This window comes from Cucurbita moschata, unplaced genomic scaffold, assembly GCF_002738365.1.
Source record: "Cucurbita moschata cultivar Rifu unplaced genomic scaffold, Cmos_1.0 Cmo_Scf00015, whole genome shotgun sequence".
In the NCBI taxonomy this organism is placed as follows: domain Eukaryota; kingdom Viridiplantae; phylum Streptophyta; class Magnoliopsida; order Cucurbitales; family Cucurbitaceae; genus Cucurbita; species Cucurbita moschata.
In genome coordinates, this window is record NW_019268531.1 from 2067293 (window position 1) to 2094795 (window position 27503).

Here is a 27503-nt window from a genome sequence, read left to right on the forward strand (position 1 = left end):
AAAAAAAAAAAAAAAAAAAAAAAAAAAAAAAAAAAAAAAAAAAAAAAAAAAAAAAAAAAAAAAAAAAAAAAAAAAAAAAAAAACTCAGTTTACACCATATTTAATCATCTTTGGCAAAACGGTTTCCAAGTTAAGCAAGATTGCAGAACCAAGGACATGCTATTGACAAGGACGTGCTATTAACATTGAATAACAGTTAGATTTCAATACTAAATTCGAAACACAATTGAGTATTCATGCATCAAAAGAGAAACGTAAATATTAAGAGTACAAATCCATGAAAGGTCGACACAGCCACATACAGATTTCCCAACTCCAGAAGGACCATTGATGACAAGAACATTATTCCCGTGAGCATCCTGTAAACCGAGCAAAATGATATCATCGCATCCACTAATTGAATTTAAACTAAAAAGATAAGAGGAAAAAATGTGTATGTATAAAAGTGATAAAAGAGAGAGAGAGAGAGAGAGAGAGAGAGAGAATAAAAACCTTCATAATAAAAGAATTACCTTAGGTGTCCTCAACCTATCTTCAAACCATACCTTAACTTCATCTACCTGCCATCACATAGTAAAAAGCGTCAATATCGCGTTTGAAATGAAAAAAGAAGAAAACTATAGTAACCTTCTTCTTGTGGACAGCAAGCTCTTCCAATGAATGTGGTTTATATTTATCAATCCATAATTCATTTCTGCATATGCCTCCAGAACCTGATGCAGATCAAGCAAGAAGCTAAACATAGCTGACCTAGGCTCTAACTTAAAATATGCAATTCAGAACTAATTCAGATTATTCCAAGTAATTAAGTCCGCGTAGAAAACATATTACCACCAGATTTTTCCATTGATATAAACACTTGAATAATCTAAAAAAAGAGTGAGATAAGCTATAGCGGCACAGTAATGGCATACCAGCAGATACCTTGAAGGTAGAAAAAACTTGATCAAAATCTTCACAAAATAAGTTGAACTGCAAATAAACAAAGTAACATATCAAAATGCATAATAGCAAAGAATAAAAAATTAAATTGAAAATCCCTAGAAAAAGGGTATTTACAGTAAGAAGAAAATAAATATATGAGATATTAGTAGTTGAAGAAACTGCAAAGAAGAAGTATGAGAATATACAAGCACTGAAACAAACAAAGCTTAGCATTGAAAAACTCAATCCCTCCCCACTATGAACATGTCGCTTCACGAAAGATCTGAGCTCCAGAAAATAAGACGAAAATGCGGGTCGGACGCAAGTTTTTCTTCAGAACAACTACACACACCAGCTAAATCCATTTTCGTCCATACGCACTCAAACACATTCCAGAATCTAAGACGGTAACAAGAGAGTAATATAAATCATGGAAAGTAACAAAGGAATTTCAAACATACCTCGTCAACATTGCGGGAATCCTTATGCAAGCAAGACCGAGAACCTAGGAGTCGAGCCTTCTTCGCTTGGCGAGTGCTTTTCCGAGGTAATGGTGACTGCGACTTCGTCTTTCGATATCTGCGTTTGGAACTGGATGATCGACCACCACAGTATTCTTCATCCGACGACAGTACAACCAGATTGTTCTCCTTCTTCGTCATCCTCCAAGACAGAATCTAGAATTTAGAAAACCATACAGAGCAACCAAGGTAGTACCAACTCCAGTTTCGAGTTCGAACTCACAAATTGGTCTTCACAGAACCGGAGCAGAGTGCGTCTGAATAGAAAATTTCGTCTTCAGGTGAAAGAAAAAAAGTTTGGTCGTCCTGGAGGTTTACAAATTTACAGAGCGGAGTTCGCGGGCTCAAGAGGAACGCGGGGAGTTTTTATATGGGGAACTCAGAGAATGGCGTCACCGAGAAGCTGACAACGCCTCGGGCGGATAAAACTTAAAGGGCCAGCCCATTTCGTCGTACACTTTATTGGGCCCAGGCCCAACTAGGATTGTTTTCGGTGTTTGTCTAGAATACCCTTCCATTAATCACTCTCTCCCCATTAAATTTAATATTTTTACTTTATTTTGATTCTTTGTATAACTTATCCTTTAATTATTTTAATTTATTAAAAAAAACTATTTAAAAAAGATGTCAAATCTTCAACCTATATGAAAACAGACCATTAAAACACGTCACAAGGCAGAGACGATGCAAATTCAGTAAATTCTTTGAAAGCTACTCTCGAACTAATTTCACTATTTCATGAGCGAGGTCTCTGGTTCAAGTAGGCCAACGACAACTCTAGATCATCGCATTCCTACAACCCTGTGGTCCGTCAAGAGAAAGGGTTGGTCTAGGGCCCTTCCTATATCGAGAGATAGGCTAAGGTGCCTTCTCTAAACTGCTGACACTAATCCTCAATTTTATATCTATCACAGTGTATGTAAATAGAAGTGATACACGAGTACAGCAAATGAGTGTAGGTTGTCCATAATTTTTTTACGAGATGGTTGAATAGAAGTGTGTCCTTCATGGAAGGAGTTCGTTCCTTTTTATAAACTATCGTACTCGAGCGGGTGATGTGGGCCTTTGCCTTACTATCCAGATGGTTACTCGAGTCATAAGATAGAACCATCAATCAAATTTTTTTTTAAAAAAATTACTTTTGTGAATTTCTTTTATTTTATTGTAATACTACTTATTAAATATGTTATTTTAAAACGTAATAAATTATAATTTTAATTATGAGGTAGAAATAGTGATAATTCCACGTCACAAAACGACTGAAAATGAAACATCGTCTGAAGCGTAGAGGTTAGAACATTAGAGGAGGAATCTTCAAGCTGCCTCAAACATTTTTAAAAAAAAATTATTTTTTAATTGAAAAAACGATTAAAAAAAAGCGAGAAAAATAAATTGTTGGTTAGAATTTGGAATTTTGCATCAGTTTCCAGACATTAATTATGAATAAAATTGCTTTTTATTGAAGGGTTTCCCAAAATGCCATCAGTTTAAAGGCAAGCAAAAATTAAATTAAATTAAATTAAATTAATAACGACCAAAGCTGGGTTGAAAAGTCATCAATCCTACACCAGAAGGACGTTACGACGTCGTTTTGAGCCTGGCAGCTTAGTTAAATTATCCTTTTTTTTCCCCTAAAATAAAATATACAAATTAAATTTTTTTTTTCAGAATTGACAACAATTTATTTTTCATAAACTTATTTATACACTTAAAATAAAACCATATATTAAAATTTTATTTTTCAATTAACGCGCGAAGGACAAAAACGTCAAAATGATAGATTTAGGTTAAATTGCAAGACAATTATAAGCTTATGAATTAGTAGAAATTGATAGAAAGTTATAAATTTAGGGGTAAAATTTGAATTTTCTCCCTATTTTATTATTTTAAAGATATATATGTATTTCGCGGGAATGGCAATTTTGTAATTTGAGACATTGGAAGGGCCTTTCCGTTGGTTACGCACCAAGATAGTTGCTTACATGACTCTCATGGCGTGCGTGTGGGGAGAGCGGTTCTGTGAAAAAGCGCAGGAAAAATTATTCGATTCACGAGGAACTGTGAGTGCAGTTTGTGGATTCAGAGGTCTCTACCATGAATGTTATAACTCCACGCAGAGAGGCGAAATAAAGAAATGAAGATCGTTATAGCTGAATGATTTTCGGTAATGTAAGTACTCAAATGTTTGTTTCTTCTTCAAATAGTTCGGATTTCTGTGAAGGAGTTGAGTTTTTCGTTTCCGGCATGCTCTTTTGAACTTATCGTTCTGCATATTATGATTCGGATGTAATTTCAAGTTCAGTTGAAGTATGCTTTTGTTATCGTTATTATTGTAAGGACTGAACTGTATTTTATCTCTCATTCTGATTTAAATTTTTAGATATTAGTGGAAATGTTCATGTGTTCTCTTTTCCGTTTCTGTCTTTCCTGTTTAGGGTCTTTTGCCGAAAAGTTCGTCGGAAACTTGAAAAAGCAACCATGAAGATATTGGAAATTTGTCATATTGTTTTGAAATTGTTATGTATGTGTGTGTGTGTGTGGTTATACATGTATTTGTATATTTTTGTTCTTCTTTGAAGTTCAACTTGTAATTATCTCGATAATTTTGGATGCAGCTGAAAATTTCGGGATGATCTTGTGAGGAGGTTTCATTCAAGACAATGCATATTCATCGAAGACATTATTAGTGCAAATGGTTTCAGTGAGAACTGGCAACTCGAAATTAAGATTGCTGATTTTTCTGGTATAATCAAGAATTGTTTCTTGAAGATTCCACAGTCCAACTTTTGCTGATTAGGAAAAGTAAATTTGAATTTGGTGACTTTCCTGGCCAGAAATTTGGAAATTCTGGGGGGTTATGAACAGTGGTGTTTCTAAAGAAATTTAGATTGAAGTATGTCTTCGTGGGATAGTCTTGGGGACGTTGCGGGAGTGGCCCAGCTGGTAGGATTCAATGCAGTTCAGCTGATTTCAATGATTGTACGAGCAGCAAACACCGCAAGGATGCACAAGAAGAACTGTAAGCAATTTGCACAGCATATCAAGTTGATCGGGAACTTACTGGATCAACTCAAGATCTCAGAGCTGAAGAAATATCCAGAGACTCGAGAGCCTCTAGAGCAGCTGGAGGATGCCTTAAGAAAATCATACATTTTGATCAATAGCTGCCAGGATCGCAGCTATCTCTATTTGTTTGCTATGGGATGGAATGTTGTTTATCAATTCAGGAAGGCTCAAAGTGAAATAGATAGATACCTACGGCTTGTCCCTCTGATTAACCTGGTGGACAATGCTCGAGTCAGAGTAATAGTTCGTTTCTTTTTCTCTAATTTTGCTTTTCTTTTTTGTTAGTTTATAAACTTATCGCTGTTTAATTGTTTTGTCAAAATTTATATGTTCCTTTTTCTTGCTTCTTTTACAATCTAACTGAAAAGTGGATACCCATCAATTATTACCTATCAAAACGAACGTAGGTCATTAGTATCTTTAGTATCTGTTCTTTAATACGTATCATTCTATCTTCATGTTGGAAGTAAAAATGAAAATGGTCCCTTGTAGTTTCATGCTTGTGCTTATTTAACATGACCCAACTCTATTAAAGTCATTTTCTATGTTATTTTTCTCAGGAAAGGCTTGATGATATTGAAAAGCATCAATGTGAGTATACGTTCGAGGAGGATGACAGAAGGATTCAGGACGCTATCCTCAAACCAGAATCTATCAAGAACGATGCTTCGATATTGAAAAAAACTCTTTCTCGTTCCTACCCAAACTTGGGCCTCCATGATGCGCTTCAAAAGGAAAATGAAAAACTTCAGCTTGAGTTGCAAGTATCTCAATCTAACATGGATGTTGGCCAATGTCAAATAATTGAACGATTATTTGATATCACAGAAGCCTTATCTGCAAATTATTTTATAGAAAAAGATTTACAGAAAGGAATTCCAATACAACATGGATATAGTTATTCTGATGTTACTGGTGAAACTGCTCATGCATATGGTGGAAACTTACACAAGAATAGAGATGCTAGTACGACAAGGTAGGTTTGTCTTTTCTTTAGTCCTTTCTTTGTGCTTTTGTGGGCATTTCCATGGATATGGTTATTCATATTTTAGGAACAAACAAATTCCCATATATTCCCATATATCTCTACATTCTAAGCATAAGTTTTCATGGACTTACTTTTAATTTCACCAAAAAATTTCATACCAATGAAAATGTTGTTAGCTCGCTTATAATATCTATAATATCAAGTTTTCTTCTAGCCAAGATGGGGTTTTGTTTTGCTCCCAAAAATATGATGAATGTTTTCACCGAGACAAAGATGCCAATGTGGCAGTGTTGATTTTTCTCCCTTCTCTAAGGAAACCATAGATATATCTATCTATCTATATATTGCATAAATTTACATCATTTGGGTTGTTTTTACCAATTTTAGGTCATATCATTTAAAATTCAAGAGCCAATCCCATGTCCCGTGGCTATTTCGCACATGCCTGTATGTCTGTTTTGAAAGTTCAAACTCTACTATTTCCATCAGGTTTAGAATGCTTTGATAAGTTAAATAACATATATAATGTCTGCAGGTGAAATTTTACTTCATGATGTCGTTTATTCTTGGCATATTGAATATCTCGAAAGTCTATCACATGGTGGATTCTGTTCTTCTTTTTTCCTTTCAGAAAGGGCTCATCAGTTTCATCAAGACACGATCCGCTATCCAGCAATTGTCAACATGAAGAATGGCATGCTGATTTGCTTGGTTGTTGTTCACAACCTTATCTCTGTACGTTCTTCTCCCTTTTGAAGCTGTGCTTGTTAGCTTGTCCTCGTGACAGGACTGGAAAGTTTTCTTCTTTTACCGTAGACTGGTTAGAGTCTGTCATTCGAACAGCAACAAATTCTTGTATCATAATACGTGCTGCGAAAGAACTACAAACTCCGATTATTATCCTTTACCCCGCTATAATTTCCTGAGATGTCATCCTTTCTATATTGAATTATTTTCATCCATAACTGAGAACGTAACCACGACCTTTGACTTTTCACACGTTCTTCACTTTTCTCTTTTTCCTTTACATGTTAGGACTGATTCCTGGCCTGATTTTCGAGTTCTTCCTTCGACTTTATAGTACAATTTATATTAACTTAGAAGGAAATCAAACATTAATTTCCATTTGTTAACTTGAAGGACCAAGCATTCGCAGACATTGCATGGTCGTTCTTTTTGCAGTATTCTTCCTAGCGCAATAGGCTAAAGATTTTGTAAGAACTGTGCTTTAATTGTTTCCTTCCGTTCCATCTATTGTGTAGAGATTCCCTTGATTAAACGTAGAATGACAAAACTAATGCAGAATAACGTTCGGAGAAATGTTATACATTACTCATTGTATGCGCACGTGTATTGTTTCTCATCCAAGTACCTTTGTACACTTTCCAGGTATAAAGACATTTTTCTGTCCTTGTTGGACATTGTCAAAAGTTGCTACTGTCGCTACCAACAAGCATGTCTGTAAGTAATCACCGAATGTCTATTTTCTACTAGGGTAGTGCTTTATAATGGATTGAGATGTAGTCGGAGATCATCTCATGATTTATGGGTTCATACAGAACCATCGTAAAAATTGTGTGTCAAAGAATGTCTCTCTCGCTTTCGTCTTCTCAACACCATATGGCTCCAATACTGAAGATCTTGAGTAACATACATGCTATGTAACGTTCAAAGCTAAAAAAAATCTTACATTTCCTCTGATTATCAGCTCCTGCGGATGCATGTAATGAGTTGATGGCATATGCTTTGGTGTTCTCATGCTGCTGTTACACTTGCTGTTTCCGACGAAAACTCCGAAATATGCTAAATATCAAGGTAACTTATGTTCCAACATGTGAATTGAGACCTATTATTTCATGCAAGTGTGGATGGTGGGTTCAGCAATATGCTTCTTTTGCAAGTTTAGATGATTTTATCTCATAGAAACGCAAATGATTAATTATTGTTCTTGAGCTCATGGCTTAGCAAGCCCAAAGCTGATAGGTGATTGCACGAGTATTAATTACATGGATTCTTTGCGAGTGAATCATTATGACACTCTTCTTGCTCCAAGTCCTCTTGCTCTACTCTAGTTCTATTTGGCGTTTGTTTCTACTTTCTAGGATAATGCATTCATCCTCTACATTTCTGGTACTGAGGGGGTCATCTAGCCTAGTTTGTGACTTGTTTTTCTTGACATATATAACCTTTGGTTACCAATCCGAATTGGTGATGTACGTCTTTCACTTCTTGTTCAAATTCTTTGGCAGGGAGGCATTGTTGATGATTTTCTTTCTCACCTTCTGTGTTGCTGCTGTGCACTCGTCCAAGAATGGCGAGAAATAGAAATGCGTTGTGGTATGTATGTACTTACTGCACCGATAATTTTACAACACAGTTCTTCAGGCTTCACTTCTATTTATTCTACATAAACACCATGGAGCTTTTGCATTATAAAATCTTGTTTTGATCTCCAAGCTTATACACAAAAAAAATTTCAAGTTATTGCTGTTAATTTTTTTTTTTTTTTTTATAGTACATTTACCAATTTTACATCCTACTAAGTTTTATACGAAAATAAGCCACCTGATATATATAGGATGTCATACAAAAACTTAACGATGGCCAAAACAAATTTCTGAGAACAATATTAGTGCTGCATCATACATCCTTTGACATGTGGATGTCGCCATGTCAGTATGATGTAGAAAGACCTTCATGTTGGTACTATTACAAGTAGAAAGGCGTTCCCAAATGTTTGATTAAAAATATAACTTGTAGGTCCAGAGAACACAAGAACGATCCCTCCACCATTGCAATACATGGAATCCTAGGTGAGAGCTGAAAACATAATCCAGTCGCCTTGGAAAGTTAAAATACTTGATCGTCTTGCTTCCATGTAAGTTGTAAAATAGACATTGCTTAGTCTCATTGATATTGATTAACCCCGTGGAAGAGATTGGCTCTCTTCCTTCTCTTTTCTCCTTTATACTCTGTACATGCTACATAGTGCTACCAATTCTCTTTCAAAGTGAACATGTCTTTGTGTATAAAAGGAGAAAAGGAATGCGTAGACTGTATAACAGATGTTCATAGCTCAAGGAATGTGTAGACTGTATAACAGATGTTCATAGCTCAAAGAATGCGTAGACTGGATAACAGATGTTCATAGCTCAAGGAATGATTTGAACGTAATATTGTGACTTTGAATTGTGCAAGACATTTGGGTGTATAAATTGAAAATTATTAAGACAATTGCTTTCCTTTTTTGGTTATCCAAATCAAGGCCAGCCGTTCCTTTGATTCGTGTGAATTGAATTAGAAAGAGCCAACATTCCATTGATTTAGACAGCTTGATGACAGTTGAAAATTTTAGTACCCGTTATTCCATGATTATCAAAAATGAATTAGAACAGGATTGAATCGAGAGAAAGATCAAGAACAATTGCTCAAGAAATTCGTCTAGAATTCAGATGAACAAGAAATACAATATCTATCTATTATTGCTCTACCTTCACTTCAGATGCAGCTAGGTTGAAGAGAAAGCTTTGAAATAAATCTGCCACATAGCCAACATCATAACCTGAAGAGCAGGGAAAACAAACCTTTTCCTTCTGCTGCTCAGCTATCATATGATGTTAAAAGCAAAACTCTCCAGGGCTGTGTGCTCTTTCTTGGGGTAGCTGTAAGCTGTTACCGTCATGACTTGTTCGGGCGATTGCCTTAATCTGTGAGTCTAGCTTTCCAATCATCTTTTTCATAATACAGACACAAGACCCGAGATCTTGAACATTAAGTATCGAGATCTTTGTGTATACTGTAGTGTCCACACATTTCATTTTTCTTGCTAGCAAACCAGTTCTAAACTCTAAGATCCGATTGCCCTGCAGCAATAGTTGACAATAGACTCACTTCACTAGCAAGTTTATGCATCACTGTGTTTGTCTCCTTCATCCCCTCTTGCAGAAGATTTCCCAATTTTAATCTGTGAACAATCTCTTTCAGGTCTACCAGTCTACAACCCGGAAATGTTCCGAGTCGTTTTTCTTTCATTAATACTTTGATTCTAGAAACATCCTCCCATCTCCCTGCTACAGCATAAATATTAAGAAGCAATCTATAGTATGACTCATTCTTAGGCTCCATGTCAATCAAATAGTTTGCAATCTGTTCTCCCAAAGAAACATCTCCCCCGAAACGACATGTCGCAAGCAAGTTGGTCCATACAACCAATTCTGATGAAAAGTCCTCAATATCCTCAGGCATGTTTCTAAGGATTTCCACAGCCTGCTGAATCAACCCTGCTGCAACGTAAACATTGGCCAAACACCAGTAGTGTGCAAAATTTGGCCTCACAAGGAATACATTGATCATCTCATCAAAGTAGTTATTTGCATCTTCCAGCAGTCCCGCCCGAGCACAGGCACAAAGAACGCCAATAAACGTAATTTGGTCCAGGAAGACTTTTCGCTCACCTTCATCTTGCTTGAATTTCTTGCCACTGCCTGCTTCCCCATTTCTTTCCCTTAATTTAGCAGCCATTTCCTCAAATAGCTTAAGTCCATCTTCAGGATTCCCATGTAGGCAATGCCCCAAAACCATCGCATTCCAGGTAACCAAATTTCGATTCACCATCCTGTCAAATAGTCTACGTGCAACAGATACTCTCTGGCATTTGCCATACATGTCAACCAATGCCGTGTCGATAAATACACAGAACTTCATCGAAGTACGGTACATAAAACCATGAACCGATCTTCCTTCATTCAGCCTGGCCGATCGACCACAAGCACCAAGAATGTTTACCATTGTTGTACTGTTCCCTCTTATTCCTATCTTCATCATATTCCTAAACAACTTCATTGCACAGCCAGGACTCCCACCTCTCAAATACTCACTAATCATCAAATTCCAAGAAACAACATTTCTCTCAGGCATTGCATCAAACATGTCATGGGCAGTATGCAAATCCCCAACTCTTGCATAAGCTGTAACAATCGAATTCCAAGACACCAGATCCAGGGTCAACATTTCGTCGAACACCTTCCGGCCAAGCTCAATATGGCCACAACAGCCATACATATGAATCAAACTATTTCTCAAAACCATCACACAGTCAACCCCATTCTTGAAAGCCTGTCCATGACACTTCCGCCCAGAAGACCCACAGCCAATACTCGCACAAGCGCAAAAAAGCGAAAGAAAAGTGTACGTATCAGGCCGAAACCCATCACCAAGCCATTGAAAATACACAAATACAGCCTCTAGAGGATCTGAGCTAAGAGAATAAGCCTTAATTACTCTATTGATGCAGAAGGCATTGGGAACGTTTATAAGCTTAAAGATCAAAACAGTATAAACGATGTCCCCAAACTCCGATGCCTGCAATAGAACTCGGTTGGCCCAAAAATGGTGATTGAAAAGACCAGAGGTAATCAAATGGCCATGGATTTGAACTAATTCTCTCATGCTCTGACATGATTGAAGAAGCGAATGGCATCGGTTATGTCTAGGAGGATTTCTGGCGTCGAGTGAAAGATCTGGTTCTGCAAAAGAGCAAAATGGAGACGGACATCGATCAATGTATTTAGAGGGCGGAGGGAGGGAGGCGCGTGTGAAGCGAAAGAGTTGTCGGGAGTAAATTCTTGCCATTCATTTGCGGTATGACATTGATTTACTTTCACACAGAATTCTTCGTCTCCGTGTTCTTCTTCCACATAGTTGCCGCCACTATCGCACATTCGTCGTATGAATTGCTCTTCGGAGGCGATGCCTAATACGCTTTAAACGGCGTTTGACGGCGACGAACTGAAGGAGAATCGGAAGAGAATTTAAGAAACTCTTTAAAATTTATATATTCGTGAAAATTATCGTTCTTCGTATGAAACAAATAAATCTACGGTCATCTAAATTTTAGTAAATAAAAAACTAAAAACACAAATTATAAGAAATAGGATAAAATTATACATTTTCTTTGTTTAATAAATTCTTTATTTTTTTAATTGCGATTATTTGATTTTTAGGATTTAAATTTGGATAGTATATCTTTTAATTTTTTTCAATTTTATGTTTAATAGATTTATATTTTTTTTAATATTTTGTGTCTAATACGTCATTAATTTATTTAGTATTTTTAAAATTTAAGAATTTACGAATCTTATAAGAAATAAAATTCAATTTTTAAAAGCTTTTTTATTTAAAATTTATAAAAAGAAAAGTTTGTATCTATTCTTTAAAATAAAAAATTTGAGGCTAAAATGAAATTTTAAAAAATTTAAAGTATTATTAAAACGTAGTATTTTATTTTTTATTTTTTTTTATTTTTATAATTAATCATGAACTTGTAAAAAAATAATTAACGGAAAAAAACAGAAAAAGAAAAACCCTCAATTGCCGACTCTCCGACGTTTCGAAGCAGAAACTCAAACCGGGAAAAATTGAATCCAGCTAATGGTGCGAATAAGCCAATCGCTTCTGAAGGAAGCGGGCTCTGGTCTCACCAAAACTCTCTCCGAGATCCTGGTCTGCCCTCTCTCCAAACAACCTCTAAGGTGATGGTTCCATTTGAATTCATCATTTTTTCCTTCATTCTCCTCAATCTGTTGTGCATAATTTGGTTTCATTGTCTGTTTTGATCATTAGGTATTGCGAGGCGTCGAATTCTCTAATCAGCGATACGATTCGTGTTTCTTTCCCTGTAAGTACATCAACATCGGCTTCAATTGTGCAAAATATGAATTCCAGTATAATTCTTCGCCTATGGCCATTTTCTGTTTTTTCATTCTGATTTTCCTTTTCGATACTAGCTCTCGGTTCATTTTTTTGGTCATCTAGAGTGCGTAGCTGCTATTCGACTTGCTAGCGAAAGCTTACGTTAACTCTTGAGTCATATTAAGACCTACCTACTGGTAGATCAAGACATTCCTTGGTTTCATTAGTTTAATGAAGTATTTCTCAGTTTTTCTGGATTAGGTAGTAAAAATGGCTGTGGGAACCAGAAAGTAGTGTTCAAACCCTCCCTTCATCCGTGGAGTTAGGTTATATAGGTCATGTGCCTGTTTCTATTGTATGTTGTAATTTTACTTATGGTTGTGTTAGATAAGGGGCGGAGTTCCTTGCTTGGTGCCAAAGGAAGGAAGGATAATCGAAACTGACGATGGATTGAAAGGTGAGGATACCGTCGAGATTCCTCGAGAAAAATGAGCTATGCTTGTTTGGGAGCGGAAGACAATTTTTATTTCTTGAGCTGAATAGTGAGAATAGATGTCAACCTAATGGCACTACACCTGTGTGTTTATGCTTTGAAGTTTCCACTTTAGAATGATTTGAATGGTCTCATTTCCTGAAAATTTCTGGCGTTGCCCAATAAAATAGTCAGATCAGACTACTTGTCCATCTTTCTTTTGTACTCTTTTCTAGCGATTGGGGTAGGTTAAACAGAATATCTAATTTTTTCTGCTTAAAACTTTTGGGCTTGTGTTGAATTGTCTGAGGGTGAATCGTTTCTTTAGCTTTTACTGACATGGAAGGGCATCGTTGGATGATCATCTCTTTAGTTCTCGGAAAATAAACTTTCGTGTTCAGATCAAGTCAACCATGATCTCCTTTACATTGTTCTGTTTGGGTTAGGACACACGCCAGTTTGGTAAACATCGGGTTGTTCTATGTAAAAACACGGTGTGCATGGTATGGAACATGCTAAGGACAACGAAATTATTACTTATTATAGTTGATTACATGTTCGGCATGAATGTAAGTGGTTCATCATAGGAAAGTTTTTTTAGTTTATCTTGCATGTTCATCATAATCACAATTATGATGAAGAAAGTGCGTTCAATATTCAATAGTTATCAACTCAACGATAATTAGCATGTACTCTCTCGGGGTCGAAAGTTCAAATCTTTATGCCCACTTGTTAGCATCGTTAGATTAAGATTTCTTCATACTATTGTCTAGTGGTTGTTCACCAGTTGTTCCAAGCCTTCAATTTAGTCTTAGGTTTAAGTTGGACACCATTTCTCCAGATATTTTTTTGATCTATCTTTCTTTAGGTCCTATCTTAGGAGCACTTGCATATCCTTTTATGGGGACGCTGGCATATCTCAATCAAGTTTCCTTTATGAAATGGTTATCATTTTTATCAAGTTAGCCGATGGGGTATAGCAGCTTATGTGCTCCAGGCATTTGACACTATAACTTGAAAGGTCAAGTGTAGTAATCTTGTTTAGGTGCAACCACTGTCTTTGAAATTTGAGGGTCTCCTTTCTCAATCTAACTACCATTCCTCAAACACAATTACCCCCTACTATTAAAGCACTATAATCAATTATCCTTCTTACCTTTAACTGAATGGAGTGCAGGACGATATTCTCCTCCTGCTATAACTTCATTGTCCTCGGATTGTTTCCAGGTATCAAAGATGCATTATCATGTGGTGATGTTATTGATTCATGTTTTATGAAGAGGGCCAAGGAGGAAGGTTGTGAAACTTCAGCACATCCAACCTTGGATGATGCTGCTATGGAGAGGGAGTGGTGTTCTGTGTGTTTGTCAAACGTAATGGAGAGAAAGGTAGCGCAAATTCTTCCTTGTCAGCACGAGTTTCACAAGATATGCGTCGAGAGGTGGTTTCATGAATGCCAGAATCAGAAAACTTGCTCAATTTGTCGGTTTTGGGTGAGCGATGAAGATTGTCAACCAACAGAAGTGCTTACAGAGGAGATGGTAATATGGTCCACATCTTTACATGTTATCGATTACTAAACTGAACTGAAAGTTCTCGTCTATTTCCTCGGGTACCTAATAACCTTAGAGAGGGAGACAGAGAGAGTTCATGCGAGAAAACAATGGTTTGTGTTACATTCGGGAGAAATGCAGCACTATTAACTGGTATTGCAAATTCCCATTTTCATAAATATTTGTTCCAAACCGTATCAAATAAAATAAAGATATCTCGAGCAAAATAATATCAACCTCCGAAGTTCCTAATGCAGCATTTAAAGTTGGAAGGTATTTATAGAGCAAATGACAGGGAAAGTTTCCTAAAATACAATAACAAAAGATGGAAAGAAGAACCTTCAAGATAGAAGAACGTCAGTTGCAACCCAGCCTCCACAATATCCAACAAAAGCCAACCAACCTCTCTTGATTCACCTTGCAGAAACAAAAAGCCAAACCTTCTAGTTCTTACTCGAATCATCGTGTTCTCTCATCTTAGAACTCGAAGTACTCTGACCCCGAAGATATAAAGAAAAAACAAGCTGAGGGGCAGCCAGAGGGAAGCAAATCAAAATTCTCCACATTAAGTAACATGCCATCATCATTCATCACCAAAAACGAAAATCACAACAAAAAAGAACATGAACTTGAGAAACAAGTCATGCCAGCCAGCCAGCCAGCCAACAGCAGCCCACAAAACCATAAATGCATCCCTCCACCACAAAAGGAACTTCTGTCATAGTTTTTTTTTTTTTTCTTTTTTTCTTTTTTTCTTTTTTAAGTTTAAAAGTTTTAGTTTTTTCCTTTTTCTTTTTAAAATTGTTTCTCTTCTATAACTTCAGTTTACCAATTTACTTGGCATCAAGAGAAGAGAATTTTAGTTGTGCAAACCGTGTCGCTAACATCTCCTCACTTAATCTCTACAACCCACATCTAGTTTTCCTTCAAAAGGACATGGGTTCACAGCACAAACTTGGTCTAACTCCTTTCAGACGATGAACAATCCGGGCCGGCCTTGGTATTTACTTGGCCTGGACGATCATCACCACATGGCTGTGCCTGCATACTCAAATTTCCAGATGGCCTACGACTGTGGAGTGCCTCAACATGAACATCACCCTGTCCACCTTCAGAGTCCCTATGATTAATATTCTCTAGTGCAATACCTTGAACACCAGCTGCCAACATATCCTGATTGGAACTTACTGGGCTTAATGGGGCTGCAATATTAGGAACTTGACCAGGTCGAATAATCCATCTATCATAATCATTTCGCCTCCTTACTTTATCTCCCTACGAGGAAAAGAAAAAAAAAAAAACAGAAGTAGTTTATATATACGAGAATTAGAGAAACATGATTGTAAATTTTCCGTCTATTCCTATTCCTACTATAACTATTACATTTTAAGGATGCCAAACTAACTAACTTTCAGTGTTTTTTTCCCAACTTAGATAAGAAAATATAGTACTCCAAGACCCATTAAAATCTCCAGTTACAATTAGAGGAAAAGGGTTATTCAGGAGCTGATGTCTACTGACCTTTACTTCCACAAGAGTAGATGATTGCAATGCATCCAATATAGTTTGGATATTTTCAGTCAGACGTTTAACCTACAAAAGAGTTTTGAAATGACATACTCTTGAAGGATAAGAACAATATATGCACTCTGGTCATCAGAATTATTCATATTAACTTCCATTATAAGCAACATGATTTGGAAATCTAAAAAGAGGAAATGCCTATCTGCTGACAGAAGAAATTAACAAAAGTCATTCTTCACAATTATCTCAGAAAGCATAGAACTACCAACCTTGCAGTCATACATGCAAGTACATTTTTAAGGAAAGGAACTGCTTTCATCAAGGAGAATGGAAGTACAAATGAAAGAAAGAAAGGCATTTATTATGATGGAGAATGGAACCACCAATCTTTAAGAATTTTCACCCACACAGCGAAAACAGAATGAGACAGAACCTTGCTTAATACCTCATCCAAATATCCCAATCGACATGTTCTTAAAGATGATAAGTAGATAGTGAGGTCTATAATAACCCTCAACTTCATCTAACATATAGGCCGTGTAGGCCTTCCACATTCTCTTAATGAAGTATTAGAAATGAATTTTTCAAGACTTGTCACGAAGCCAATCCTAAAACCCTCAATGTCAATTATAATCATGATCGAGTCAACTTGACCCATATGGTAATATCTCATAATAACATTGAACATCTTGAGAAAATCACTCTTAAAATGTCCCACCACTCACATTTAAATGCAATATCATCACATATCTAGAACTCTACGAGTACAATTAGGGGATACCTAGAACTCAATGAGAGTATTGATAGGTGATATCTTGAGAATACTAGTATAATATTAGTAAGTGCATAGTGGTTGTTAGTTAGGAAGACTTGGTTATAAATAGGGAAGTTAGGGATGTTATGCAGAGAGGTTAATTTTGGAGATAGCACAAAGTGGGACTTGGGAGAGACATAGCCCTCTCAAAAGGCTATGACGTTGTAATTTCTCTTTCAATATAGCAATAACAATTCTACATTGTGTTTCTTGTTATTGGGATCCTAGATCCTAACAAACTCATCACTTCCCAATGTCAACATTTGCATTCATATCCTACCAAACATGTCTTGACATAAAATTCTTGTAAAATAAAACATGTATGCCATATTTAACCAATGCTGTCTGGCAAAGCTCATATTCCACCAACCCAAAAAATGTGGAGGCGCACATAATGAAACATGGTTTATTAAATGAAAGGAAAAATGACATAACAACCTATAGGGAAGCAACAAAATATTAACACCTATTGTGAGATCCTCCCTCGGTTGGAGAGGGGAAGAAAACACTCCTAAAGGTGTGGAAATCTCTCCCTAGTGGACACATTTTAAAACCTTGGGGGAAAAACCCAAAGAGGACAATATATGTGCTAGTGGTGGGCTTGGACAGTTACAAATGATATCAGAGCCAGATGGGGCAATGTGCCAACAAGGACGATGGGCCCCCAAGGGGGTGGATTGTGAGATCTCACATTAGTTGGATAGTGGAAGAAAGCATTCCTTAAGGGTGTAGAAATCTCTCCCTAGTGGACGCGTTTTAAAACCTTGAGAGGAAACCTAGAAAGAAAAGCCCAAAGAAGACAATATGGGTTTTGGCTGTTACATCCATACTTGATTAATCATACGGTACAGCTATATAAAATTTTGAACTCCTAGTGCCATCAAACAGAAAACCTGTTCTAGGTGCCAAAACTATGCTGCTATAAATTGATGTCGTTAATCAGAACCAATATTTTAACTGGGCAGCTATTTCAGTTCTCCACCGATGCTATTTTCTTCAATCGTTCGCTGTACGTGGTTTTTTGTTGTCTTTTTTTTTAGACATGTCATTGACATTGTTAATAAATCAAATAAGTCCAGAGGCAAAGAGTTCCAAGAACGATTCCACAAGTTTCAATGGCAGGACTTTTCTTTGAAACAGTTTCACATGCACGCACAGAGTGGGAAGTAAAGAAAACATTACAAAAACAATTTTTTCAAAAAAAATATTAGCAGAGAAAAATATGCAAAAGACAGGGCACGAGGCAGAAAATACCAGGACAATGAAGGTCATCATGTCATCATCGTCAAGAAAAAAAATAATTATGCATTCTTGTTGAAATCCTGAAAGCAACTCACCTTGCTGAAGGTTGCTATTAGTCTAACCGGAACCCAGCCATCTTCATCCATTTTCTGCCTCAAGAAAGTGTCTTTTACTAAATTTTCACCACTGCAGTTCAAAAATATAAGGTGCAATCAGCACTAAAAGTAGGATCATAAGAAAAAGTAGAAAGCTATCACAAATATAAGGTGCAATCACCACACAAATATAAGGATCATAGGAAAAAGTAGAAAGCTATCACATCAAATATACCTAAAGTAGTATTCTATCTGACTCACTATCATAGCATACAACTGAGGATCTGGGCCATGAAAAAACATTGCATTGGGTGGTATTGGAGCGACAAAAGGTACACCTCTAAGAGCCTCTGGAGGAGGGGGAGGAGGAGGAGGAGGACCAATATACACCACTGGAGGTACAAAATCTACAAAAAAATTCATGCATTAGGCAAGTTCACATGAGAAAAACCAAGAAACCTCAGAAAAAAGTAGAGCCTACCAGGGAAGGGTAGGGGACCCCCAATAGGCCTCATTGTTGGAGAAGAAATAAAGCCAGTGGTATTAGGAGGTGGAGGTGGAGGTGGTCTAATAAACCTGTGAACCACTCTATGAGGTTGTGCATTAAAATTTCGGTTTGAATTCCAATCTTGATTTCCACGATCATGATCACGCCTAGAACTATAGTTATGATGATGGGAATTATCACCACGTGGATGTGAACCACCACCACGACTCCGAAATGAACTACGTGGTTGTTGATGACCATGATCATTATGTGATTGTGATGATATAAATGCAGTTCTCTGTGTCTGATCCCTCGAAGAACTGTTAGGAGCTGGATCGATTACAGGACTTGAAGGAGCAGACTGCTGAGAGAGGGCACTGTTATATGAACTATTTGAACCATTGCGCCTCAACGATTTCTGCCGCGAAGTTATTGGATGAGTAAGAGTTGAATCAGGATTAGGACTAACGTCATTATTACCTTCTTTGTTTGATGATGATGATGAAGTTCCAGTCCCCTATGTGCAAAAGGAAAAAAATAATAATAATAATTAGTAAAATATCCCTTAATTCAACATATAACGAATAACTAATGTAGTGAAAACTCTAGCTATCCCCTGTCCGACACATTTTTTTGTTGATTTCTTAACCTGTCTGAGCATCGGCGTAAAATATCCCACCACAAGCTGGTTAATGTTTCTCAGCGTATCCAAGGTACTCATAAAGCTCATTCAAAATTAAACATTATTTTCCGTATGCATACTAATTTTAGAAACAATTGCTTGAATCTATTCATAAACATATCACCTTTTTGTTCGAAAACAGAAAACATTAGCTTAATCGTGGAGATAAATTGCAGAAGTTTTAACATTTTTTCCTGCAAACAAACTAAATGTATCCTTTTCGTAAAGTTGATAGAACATACCTGCACGCCAGCGGATCCATCACCTAAACTTTTAATTGAATCCGAAGATGATTTAGGTGTGCCCTTGGCAGACTCCGACAAAGCAGGCCAAGACACAGCCCCCATGACAGGCCCAGCCTCAGTTCCATTAGCGAGTTTATTCCACACTGGCTTCTTTCCGGCATTGGCGGACGACCCATTCCCGCCATCGTAACACTCACCCACTGGCTCTTCAGACGTAGCAGAAGAAGAAGAAGTAAATGTTACAGGTTCAACAACAGTAGTCGAAGATACAGATGATGAAACAGCCGTCGCGGTGTCTAGTTCACCGCGAACAATCTGGTTCCACGGAGAAGACACCGTGCGCCCACCAGAGCGACGTGATGATGATTTGGGGCTGCTGCTATTACTCTGTCCAGAATTACGAGAAGAATGATCGGCACTCGATGCCGTCACCGAATCAGCATCAGGTAAAGTAGAAGCAGCCATCGCAAATTAGCAATTAGGGTTTCTTTCAGACGGCAGTAAGTAGCTTGATCGACGGCAAACAGGACAAAGCGAAACAAAATTAAGCAACAGAATCAAAAGCAAATTACTTCCTTCTTACAAGAATTCATGAACAAAAGGAGCCGGAAAATCTTCCTCTGAAGGATTTCCAAAAGCTTGAAGGATCGGATCGCAGAGAGAAAAGGAAAAGAGGCGTAGGTCAGTTGGAGAGTGGGAAGAGGGACTAAGAAACAGAAGGTTTCTCTGTCTCTAAAAATGCTTCTCTCTGTCCTTCGGATGCCTTTGCCAGGGTTAGTTCATGGTTACTTCTGAAATTACTTTAATGCCCTCGCTTCCCCGCGTGCGCGCGCCAGGATGGGCTTTCACGCTCTGGCCCATATGGAAATAAATCTTTCCATTTTAATTATTTATTATAAACAATATATTGTATTTTCGTATGGAATTATTTTCTTTTTGTTTCCTTTTTTGATTAAAAATATTTCAAGATATTTTTTTTATATAAAATAAAATAAAATAAAAATATGACTTATATTTACCGTCATATTAAACTTATAAGTAAAATTTATTTTTTTAAAAATTGTATTTCAATAACGTCTCCTTCCCTTTATGGCATTTTATTTTATTTATTTATTTTAAACAACTTATAGTCACTCACGCTTACAACATTATTTAATTTTGATTTAAAAGTATTTTGAATAAAATGTGCAACCAATCGAGAATCTTATACTTTCCAATAAAAAGCTGGTGCCTATACAAAAAGAATGGAAACAAAATAAATAAAATAAAAATGAATGACTAAGATTCCTCAAATATATATATATATATTATTAATTTTTTAAACAGATTAAGAAAGAAAATTAATATTTAGAATATATATATAATATATATATATATTTCCTTTTTTTGTTTAGTAAACAGTAATATTTATTGTGATAATAATGGTACATACCATATTTTAATATGGCTTCAAATGGAATTAAAGTGAAAAATTATAATGGTATCCGAGTAATCATATTGAATAAAAAAAATTAAAATTCCCACTGAGTACACTTTAATACTTGTACATTTAAAACAAAAAAATAACAATAATAGAAACGTTAAACACCGAGAGAGAATAATTCCTAATTAGATAATAATAATAGCAAATAATAAAATAACAAGTAACTCCAATCCAAACACAGTTAACTATTTCTAAAAGAAAATATTGCTATAAATAAGCTCTCAATTATATATATATATATATATATATATATATATATATATATATTATATGAGATCTCACATCGATTGGAAAGGGAAACTAAGCTAGGTCTCGATGGAAATGGATTGTAAGATCAAAAACAAAACATTCTTTACGAGGGTATAAAAACTTTTCCCCAACCGACAACATTCTAAAAACAACATTCTTTATGAGTGTAAAAAATTTTCCCTAGCAAACGAAAATACTTTTCTCTAATAGACGTGTTTTAAACCCCTTAAGCGAAAGCTTGAAAGTGAATGTCCAAAGAGAACAGTATCAGCTAGCAATAGACTTGAAAGAGAATAATATCAACTAGCAATAGGCTTGAACGGTCACCGAACAAACGTCCCCTGGATAAAGCAACCAAATTTTCAGTAAAGATGCAGAGAATTTTGTACATAAAAATGCAGGTTTCCAGAGCCCAATCTTGAAAGATGAAGGTTCCAAAAAAAAAAAAAAAAAAAGGGTGAGAAAAAGAATAGACTCAAAAGAAAGGGAGATGGAAAATAAAGTTCATAACAAGATGCGCCAACCACAAGCTGTATACACAGACAGGCACATTTTATGCAGTCAAGTATTCAAAAAGTTACAAGTACCATATGCAAAGTTATTCCATTTGACATCATCATTTATAGAACAAACCATAAGAAGTCTTGGGAAAAAAAAGGGAGAAAAGAAAAAGAAAAAAAAAAAAGAAAAAGGCCTTCATGATGGAGCACAGCAGCTGCAACCAGCATCCAAAGAAGGTCAGTCTCTCTAAATTAACAATGAAGAAAGATCAGAGAGCATTTTTACTTCCTTTGCAGAACCATTTTTACTCGTCTTCTCCTCCCAGATGACTCAAGGTTTTCTGCCTCCAAGGATGGATATCTAACCAACTGAGGGGCACCACCATGGGGAAGCATCATATCAAGATTCTCCATGGTTGAGTACATATCATCACCAAGGAGGAGAACAAAAAGGAAATAAATTCAAGTAACAAACGTCGCCGATAAAAGAAAATGTTCAGTATTTTGTAACTTCTTAGAGTTGTTTCACTTTTTTACCATCATTTTGCCTCCTTATTCGTCATAGTTTGCCTCCTTTACCGAACCACACGAGAGAAAAAAGATTCATCGTGCATCAAGAAGGCCTCCATATTTAACAGAAACCAGTTTCATAACTTATCTCCTTAGTCTCTACTACCCATATCTACTTTTTTTTTTTTTTTGTCCTCATAAAAGACATGGGCATCAGCATGTACAAGGTCTAATTCCTTGCCGAGAAGGAGTGATCCAAACCTGTCTCAATATTTGGCTTGCCTGTACCTGGCAGCTGTGACTGGGTATTAAAATTCCGAGGTGATCTACTTTGCAGAGTCTCGACATAAAAATCACCCCGGCCTTCCGTATTGCTACCGTTATTAGTCTCTAACGTGATACTCTGAACACCAGCAGCCAGCATATCTTGACTGGAGTTTGCTGGGTTTAATGGGGCAACGACATTAGAAGTTTGAGTTGAAGGGAGCATTATCCATCTACTATAATCATTTCGCCTCCTTACCTTATCCCCCTAAGAAACAGTAATTCAAATACAAAATCAGAGAATGATACGAGCCTTTACTTTCTTTTATCTTGTTACACTGGGAATGCAAACTTCTTAAAGCATCAGTGGTGCTCAATTACCCTTTTTCAGGATGTGTTTTGACAAGTTTAATTCTACAAACTTAGACCAAATCACCAGATACTTGAAGAGGCCACTCAAGCCTCCCAATTATATACATGATTAAAATTCATTTACCCCTCTACCACCCACACACACACAAATAATAATAATAAATAAATAAATAAATAACACCCCACAGTGAATAACTAAATAAATTGAGAATCCATGACTAACCTGTACTTCCACAACAGTAGATATCATCCTCAAAGCATCCAATATCACTGGGATATTGTCAGTAAGTGCTCGAACCTGCAAAAAAGTAAAAAATGATATAAAACCCCTGCAGGAGTGTATGCACCCTCATTAACACAATAAGCTCAAACACTTTTGTGATAAGCATCCTCATTTCACACTCAACCAATCCATAAGATGCATCAAAAGAACCTATTTGATTTTTTTTCTAGGAAAGGGTAGGAACTTTATAGCAGCAAAAGACAGCCTAAAGGCCTAGGGTAGAGGAAACCATAACGAAGCCTCATAACTAGTGTGCATTAACAACCCATCTAACATACTTACAGAGAACGTTCAATCCTAACTTCAGATATATACGCTCACATGTCACAGCTGCACCTTCGAAAAAGAAATTTGCAAAACAGAAAAAAAGAAAAATCTACACGCTTCATTAAAGTAATGGATCAGCCTCACATTGAACCTTCATGGGAGGTGGCTGACTAAAAATAGGGATTCTATTATTTGGGTGCTTGGTCGCTTAGGTACTTCTTCATCTCAGTCATTGTTCAGGTACCTCACTAAGACTATGAAGCTATTTGGCAACCCACGTTGGCACCACCTTAAAAAAAGGAAATCACAAACTTTGTGGCTGGCTTCGCTAATGACTCTTATTTGGGAGTTTGAATAGGAGAGGAATAGAAAAATATTTTAAAAATCTTCTAGATGATTTGAACTATAACCGCCCAAGCCCACCGCTAGCAGATATTGTCCTCTTTGGGCTTTTCCTCAAGGTTTTAAAATGCGTCTGCTAAGAAGAGGTTTCCACAAGTTTACAAGGAATGTTTCATTCCCCTCTCCAACCGATGTGAGATCTCACAAGTTTACAAGGAAGACAAGCCTCCTAAAATGATGGGAACATAAAAAGGAGAAAATGTTAAAAGCCAACAGCAAAGAGATAACAATTACATCACGTTTGACACAGGCAAATTTTTATGGATAAATGTACAATTCGGTTCACTGCTCAAGTTAGATTGAGATAGTTCCTAATACAATGAAGCTTCTTCAAGCTCCGAGTGCTCCTTTCCACTAAACTAAAGTAAACTAAGTTGCTGCGTCTGAATGAATATTTGTTGTGCTACTTAATTAAGCTTCAAATTGGATCGCCCTAGAGTCTAGATAGACCTCACATTATACAAAACTATCTTAATAATACAAATCAAAGGATGTCCTTATGAACTCATGGTGGTAATAGAAGGTTCGAATGATTCCTTCCCCCCTCCCTATTGCAATTCCTCTTTTGGTGGAATATACTAAACTGTTTCCTATAAAAGGAAAAAGAACAAAACTAGTAAACAAACAAACCAGTATTAGCCCTGGGTTTTCTTTTTTCGTCCTAATAAGAAACATGAAACATCAATAACAATTTCAAGATAACTTTTAAATTAAAACAACATTCTAATTATTAACTTATAAGCATAGGAATGATGGCTGAACTAAGCAACAGACTTTCTTGTATCCTATGGATTATTGCTTTTTAGTAAATCACATTTACTCAAGAAGTAGAGGCTAAGAGAGACCCATAACAGGAAAATGAGCACCATACTATCATTCAAGAATAATGAAAATTTGGGTTATATACAGTAAATAATAAATAATAAAATAGTAGAAATGATGTAATTATCATCAGGAATATGAACAACAAATAGAAATTGAACCAAAAAAATAAAAACTCAGATCTCAGCTCCCTTAATTACCCACCATTTTAAAGCCTGCTACTAAATGAATTGGAACCCATCCATCTTCATCCATGTTCCCTCTCAAGAAAGTATCCTTTATTAAGTTCTTACCACTGCAATTAACAAATTTAAGGTGATGCTGTTAAAATTATTTCAAAATGCCAATACAAGACAAGGATGATAAGAAAAATATAAATTTAGTAATCTGTTAAACATATATGACAAGAAAAACACCTGAAGTAGTATTCTATTTGATGGACTATCTTAGCATATAACTGAGGATCTGAAGTAGGGTAAAACACGGCATTAGGTGGCATTGGAGCCATAAAAGGTACACCTCTAAGGGCCTCTTGAGGAGAAGCTGCGACATATACCATTGGAGGTCCAAATTCTGCAAATAGATTCAAGCTTGAACAAGTTCACATGATAAAAACCATAAGCCTCATAAAAAATAAGGTAGAATTTACCATGAAAAGGTATGGGACCCCCAAGAGGCCTCATAGATGAAGGAATAAATGTGGCAGTACTAGGAGGTGGTGGAGGCCTTATATATCTTTGAATAACTCTCTGAGACTGTCCATAATTTCGATGGGGATTCCAATCATGGTTTCCACGATCTTGATCACGCCTAGAACCATGACTGTGCTGGTGAAAACTGTCACCACGTGGGTAACCAGACCCACGACTCCTAAAGTTACGTTGATGTTGATAATTATGATCATTGTGTGATTGTGAGGCAAATGAACTCCTTTGAATGTGGTCCTTCGACGATGGATTATTTGGAGTAGTATCAATTATAGAACCTGAAATTGTCGACTGTTGAGAGGCACCACCACTGTATGAATTGCCAACACCACTACGCTTCATTGGCTTCTGACGATGAGTTGGGTTTGGATTCGGATTCGGGTTCAGATTCAGAATAGGGCTTGCAGTACTAAATTCTTTATGTGGTGAGGATGATGGATTACCTATCCCCTGGTTACAAAATGCAGAGAGATATATGAAAGTTCGATGTTATTAATGACATGTATGAGCAAAAATTAGTGAAACAACAATCAATTATCAATAAACTTATTCCCCGTTTGTAAAATGTTTTAAAAAAAACACTAAAAAAGGATAGCAGATAACCATGCATGTCTTTGTTCGAAACATAGTGAATTGACCAAATGAAGAATGCATTACAAAGAATAAAAAAAGGTGGCAGAGTAACATCGTCTAGCTTAATCGATAATGTCAAATATTTATAATTGCTACTACCTTCAATCAACAAGCAAAGAATAGCATAAGCTTACTTCTAAGACCCTTTTACCCTAACTCTAACTTCTTCCCCAAGTAAACATATCCGAGCCTTTCTACTGTCTTTGATCCTAACGAAAACAACAAATAGGATGGCCGAGATACTGAAGTGGATCATTCAAAACAGAACATATTCTGGATTCCAAATAAAAATAAATAAAAAAACATTGTAAATGATCGCGTAGATGGAAAGACTGCTGCAGTTAAAAAAAATAGTCTGAGCAACTGAATATTTAAACTTTAAGCACGCATCATTAGTTAACAAGACTGACTAAAAACTACGCTACAAAATGAAGGGTCAGAACCTGGCATGCAGGGCCAACAGATCCATCAGCTGAGCCTTTCGGTGATTCCGAAGACGATTTGATTGAGAACCGAGTAGACTCCGATAAGGCTGGCCAAGATACAGCACCCATAACAGGCCCTACCTTCGCGGCCCCATTAGACAGCTTATTCCAGGCGGGCTTATTTCCCGCATTGGATTGTGACTCATTCCCACTATCTGATATCTCTCCAACAGGTTCTTCCGCAACTAAAGAAGAAGGCGAAGGAGAACACGGTTCGACAATAGCCGTCGTAGATGTCATATTCGATGGAGAAGCCGAAACAACTGCTGGGATTTCCAGCTCACCACGCACAATCTGAGTCCACGGCGACGACACTGGGCGAGTGGCGCGGCGAGGTTTAGGGCTGCTTATATTTTGGCCGGAGTTACGAGAATGGTGGGCTCCGGTAGGCGTTGCAGGGCTGTCATCGGGTAGATTAGGAGCAGCCATAAGAATGAACGGAAAACAAGAAGAAAAACACCACGAGTTGGGGTTTTCTCAGCCCGAAGTCCGTTGATCGACGAACAGAAGGAGTAAATGTACTAAAGCAATCAAGAAATTTCCCTCCAGTTAAAAAACAGCAATCAGGAGACAAAACGAAGGGAATCCTAAATGTGAAGAGTTTCCAAAAGTTTCAGCAATCAGATCACAGAAAGAGAAAGAGAGAGACGAGAACGAAGGCCATGCCGGAGAGCAGGGGAGCGGGCTCAGAACCAGAAATCTCTCTCTCTCTCTCTCTCTCTCTCTCTCTCGGTTGCTTCCCACTAGAAACTCTTCAGGATACCTTGCCCTGGCTGGTTTATGTGCATACAATTACGATAATGCCCTCATCTGCTATTTTGCCCTTGCGCTATCGTGCGCCTATTTGGCCTCCATTCGACTTCCCTCGGCCCAATTTGATCGATCAAATTAGGTTTGTGAATTGTCTCTTTAATCCTTGGTCTTAAATACAGTCATTTTCTTTTTTATTTATTACCGTAAGAAATTTTATATTATTGCAACAATAATGATGATAATAATAATAATAACAAAATTTAGGAATGGAAATTTCTAGCAATTTATGTTAGAAATTACCGAGTATTACCGAGTATGATCGATAAGGAATTCTAGTTTTGCTTTCAGCTTTCTCTCAAAAGGCCTCATATTAATGGAAATAGTATTTCTCACTTATAAATCCACGATCTTCCAATAAATTAATCAATGTGGGATTCAATATATCGTATAGATGTCTTAACGAACATTAT

At 36.7% G+C, this 27503-nt stretch overlaps 6 protein-coding genes across 13 annotated transcripts in view; 2 read left to right on the forward strand and 4 right to left on the reverse strand.

Moving 5' to 3' along the window:
- LOC111453501 (cell cycle checkpoint protein RAD17) overlaps nucleotides 1-1796 on the reverse strand; it is a 7237-nt gene extending 5441 nt beyond the window's left edge. For 3 of the 4 annotated variants that reach the window (XR_002712264.1, XR_002712266.1, XM_023094617.1), the window contains exons 1-5: nucleotides 1386-1796; nucleotides 915-972; nucleotides 628-713; nucleotides 513-560; nucleotides 303-359 (exon numbers count right to left, since the gene is read on the reverse strand). Coding sequence is in view for 1 of the 4 variants with exons in the window: in XM_023094617.1 (XP_022950385.1) it covers nucleotides 303-359; nucleotides 513-560; nucleotides 628-713; nucleotides 915-972; nucleotides 1386-1586 (450 nt within the window). In the remaining 3 variants the exon portion in view is untranslated. The remainder of the gene's footprint in view (nucleotides 1-302; nucleotides 360-512; nucleotides 561-627; nucleotides 714-914; nucleotides 973-1385) is intronic. The other variant, XR_002712265.1, reaches the window with a different exon arrangement.
- Nucleotides 1797-3308: 1512 nt separating this feature from the next.
- On the forward strand, nucleotides 3309-8741 carry LOC111453713 (cell number regulator 13). Of its 3 annotated transcripts, none has more exons than XM_023094924.1 (8): nucleotides 3309-3614; nucleotides 4061-4748; nucleotides 5072-5487; nucleotides 6131-6234; nucleotides 6889-6960; nucleotides 7208-7314; nucleotides 7749-7836; nucleotides 8260-8741. In XM_023094924.1, exons 2-8 carry the CDS (start codon nucleotides 4341-4343, stop codon nucleotides 8310-8312), a joined length of 1248 nt encoding a protein of 415 aa, XP_022950692.1. In that variant the 5' UTR covers nucleotides 3309-3614; nucleotides 4061-4340; the 3' UTR covers nucleotides 8313-8741. The 3 variants fall into 3 exon arrangements, with proteins under 3 accessions (XP_022950692.1, XP_022950693.1, XP_022950694.1); XM_023094925.1 differs by having other exon boundaries at nucleotides 3309-3609; XM_023094926.1 differs by lacking the exon at nucleotides 3309-3614 and adding an exon at nucleotides 3705-3777.
- A 94-nt stretch (nucleotides 8742-8835) lies between these two features.
- On the reverse strand, nucleotides 8836-11324 carry LOC111453712 (pentatricopeptide repeat-containing protein At3g51320). 2 transcript variants are annotated; one of them, XM_023094923.1, is made up of 2 exons: nucleotides 11128-11324; nucleotides 8836-11024 (listed from the first exon to the last, which is right to left on the reverse strand). In XM_023094923.1, the coding sequence occupies exons 1-2, from the start codon at nucleotides 11132-11134 to the stop codon at nucleotides 9340-9342; spliced, it is 1692 nt and encodes a 563-aa protein (XP_022950691.1). In that variant the 5' UTR covers nucleotides 11135-11324; the 3' UTR covers nucleotides 8836-9339. The 2 variants fall into 2 exon arrangements, with proteins under 2 accessions (XP_022950691.1, XP_022950690.1); XM_023094922.1 differs by having other exon boundaries at nucleotides 8836-11324.
- Nucleotides 11325-11838: 514 nt separating this feature from the next.
- On the forward strand, nucleotides 11839-12883 carry LOC111453193 (UPF0434 protein ERGA_CDS_01260). Its single transcript, XM_023094189.1, has 3 exons — nucleotides 11839-12029; nucleotides 12121-12175; nucleotides 12577-12883. Exons 1-3 carry the CDS (start codon nucleotides 11929-11931, stop codon nucleotides 12679-12681), a joined length of 261 nt encoding a protein of 86 aa, XP_022949957.1. The 5' UTR covers nucleotides 11839-11928; the 3' UTR covers nucleotides 12682-12883.
- A 1456-nt stretch (nucleotides 12884-14339) lies between these two features.
- LOC111453192 (la-related protein 1C-like) lies at nucleotides 14340-20067 on the reverse strand. Of its 2 annotated transcripts, XM_023094188.1 has the most exons (7): nucleotides 19301-20067; nucleotides 18371-18893; nucleotides 18125-18296; nucleotides 17890-17980; nucleotides 15736-15807; nucleotides 15298-15489; nucleotides 14340-15255 (listed from the first exon to the last, which is right to left on the reverse strand). In XM_023094188.1, the coding sequence occupies exons 1-7, from the start codon at nucleotides 19766-19768 to the stop codon at nucleotides 15175-15177; spliced, it is 1599 nt and encodes a 532-aa protein (XP_022949956.1). In that variant the 5' UTR covers nucleotides 19769-20067; the 3' UTR covers nucleotides 14340-15174. The 2 variants fall into 2 exon arrangements, with proteins under 2 accessions (XP_022949956.1, XP_022949955.1); XM_023094187.1 differs by having other exon boundaries at nucleotides 14340-15489; nucleotides 19301-20066.
- Nucleotides 20068-21522: 1455 nt separating this feature from the next.
- LOC111453425 (la-related protein 1C-like) lies at nucleotides 21523-27152 on the reverse strand. The gene is made up of 6 exons (XM_023094523.1): nucleotides 26239-27152; nucleotides 25105-25612; nucleotides 24872-25028; nucleotides 24660-24750; nucleotides 22905-22979; nucleotides 21523-22577 (listed from the first exon to the last, which is right to left on the reverse strand). The coding sequence occupies exons 1-6, from the start codon at nucleotides 26707-26709 to the stop codon at nucleotides 22275-22277; spliced, it is 1605 nt and encodes a 534-aa protein (XP_022950291.1). The 5' UTR covers nucleotides 26710-27152; the 3' UTR covers nucleotides 21523-22274.
- Between the last annotated feature and the right edge of the window lie 351 nt (nucleotides 27153-27503).

Excerpts from the sequence above, each read along its gene's own strand:
- LOC111453712 (XM_023094922.1), bottom strand. The coding sequence starts at position 11,130 with ATGGCAAGAATTTACTCCCGACAACTCTTTCGCTTCACACGCGCCTCC.
- LOC111453425 (XM_023094523.1), bottom strand. The coding sequence starts at position 26,709 with ATGGCTGCTCCTAATCTACCCGATGACAGCCCTGCAACGCCTACCGGA. Across the intron at positions 25,029-25,104 it reads GGGTCCCATACCTTTTCATG|AATTTGGACCTCCAATGGTA; the intron begins GTAAATTCTACC and ends ATCTATTTGCAG. Across the intron at positions 22,980-24,659 it reads TAGTAGCAGGCTTTAAAATG|GTTCGAGCACTTACTGACAA; the intron begins GTGGGTAATTAA and ends ACTTTTTTGCAG.
- LOC111453713 (XM_023094924.1), top strand. The coding sequence starts at position 4,341 with ATGTCTTCGTGGGATAGTCTTGGGGACGTTGCGGGAGTGGCCCAGCTG. Across the intron at positions 4,749-5,071 it reads TGGACAATGCTCGAGTCAGA|GAAAGGCTTGATGATATTGA; the intron begins GTAATAGTTCGT and ends TATTTTTCTCAG. Across the intron at positions 6,235-6,888 it reads TTGTTCACAACCTTATCTCT|GTATAAAGACATTTTTCTGT; the intron begins GTACGTTCTTCT and ends TACACTTTCCAG.
- LOC111453192 (XM_023094187.1), bottom strand. The coding sequence starts at position 19,768 with ATGGCTGCTTCTACTTTACCTGATGCTGATTCGGTGACGGCATCGAGT. Across the intron at positions 18,297-18,370 it reads GGGTCCCCTACCCTTCCCTG|ATTTTGTACCTCCAGTGGTG; the intron begins GTAGGCTCTACT and ends ATTTTTTTGTAG. Across the intron at positions 17,981-18,124 it reads CAGATAGAATACTACTTTAG|TGGTGAAAATTTAGTAAAAG; the intron begins GTATATTTGATG and ends TTTGAACTGCAG.
- LOC111453193 (XM_023094189.1), top strand. The coding sequence starts at position 11,929 with ATGGTGCGAATAAGCCAATCGCTTCTGAAGGAAGCGGGCTCTGGTCTC. Across the intron at positions 12,030-12,120 it reads CTCTCCAAACAACCTCTAAG|GTATTGCGAGGCGTCGAATT; the intron begins GTGATGGTTCCA and ends TTTGATCATTAG. Across the intron at positions 12,176-12,576 it reads CGATTCGTGTTTCTTTCCCT|ATAAGGGGCGGAGTTCCTTG; the intron begins GTAAGTACATCA and ends TGGTTGTGTTAG.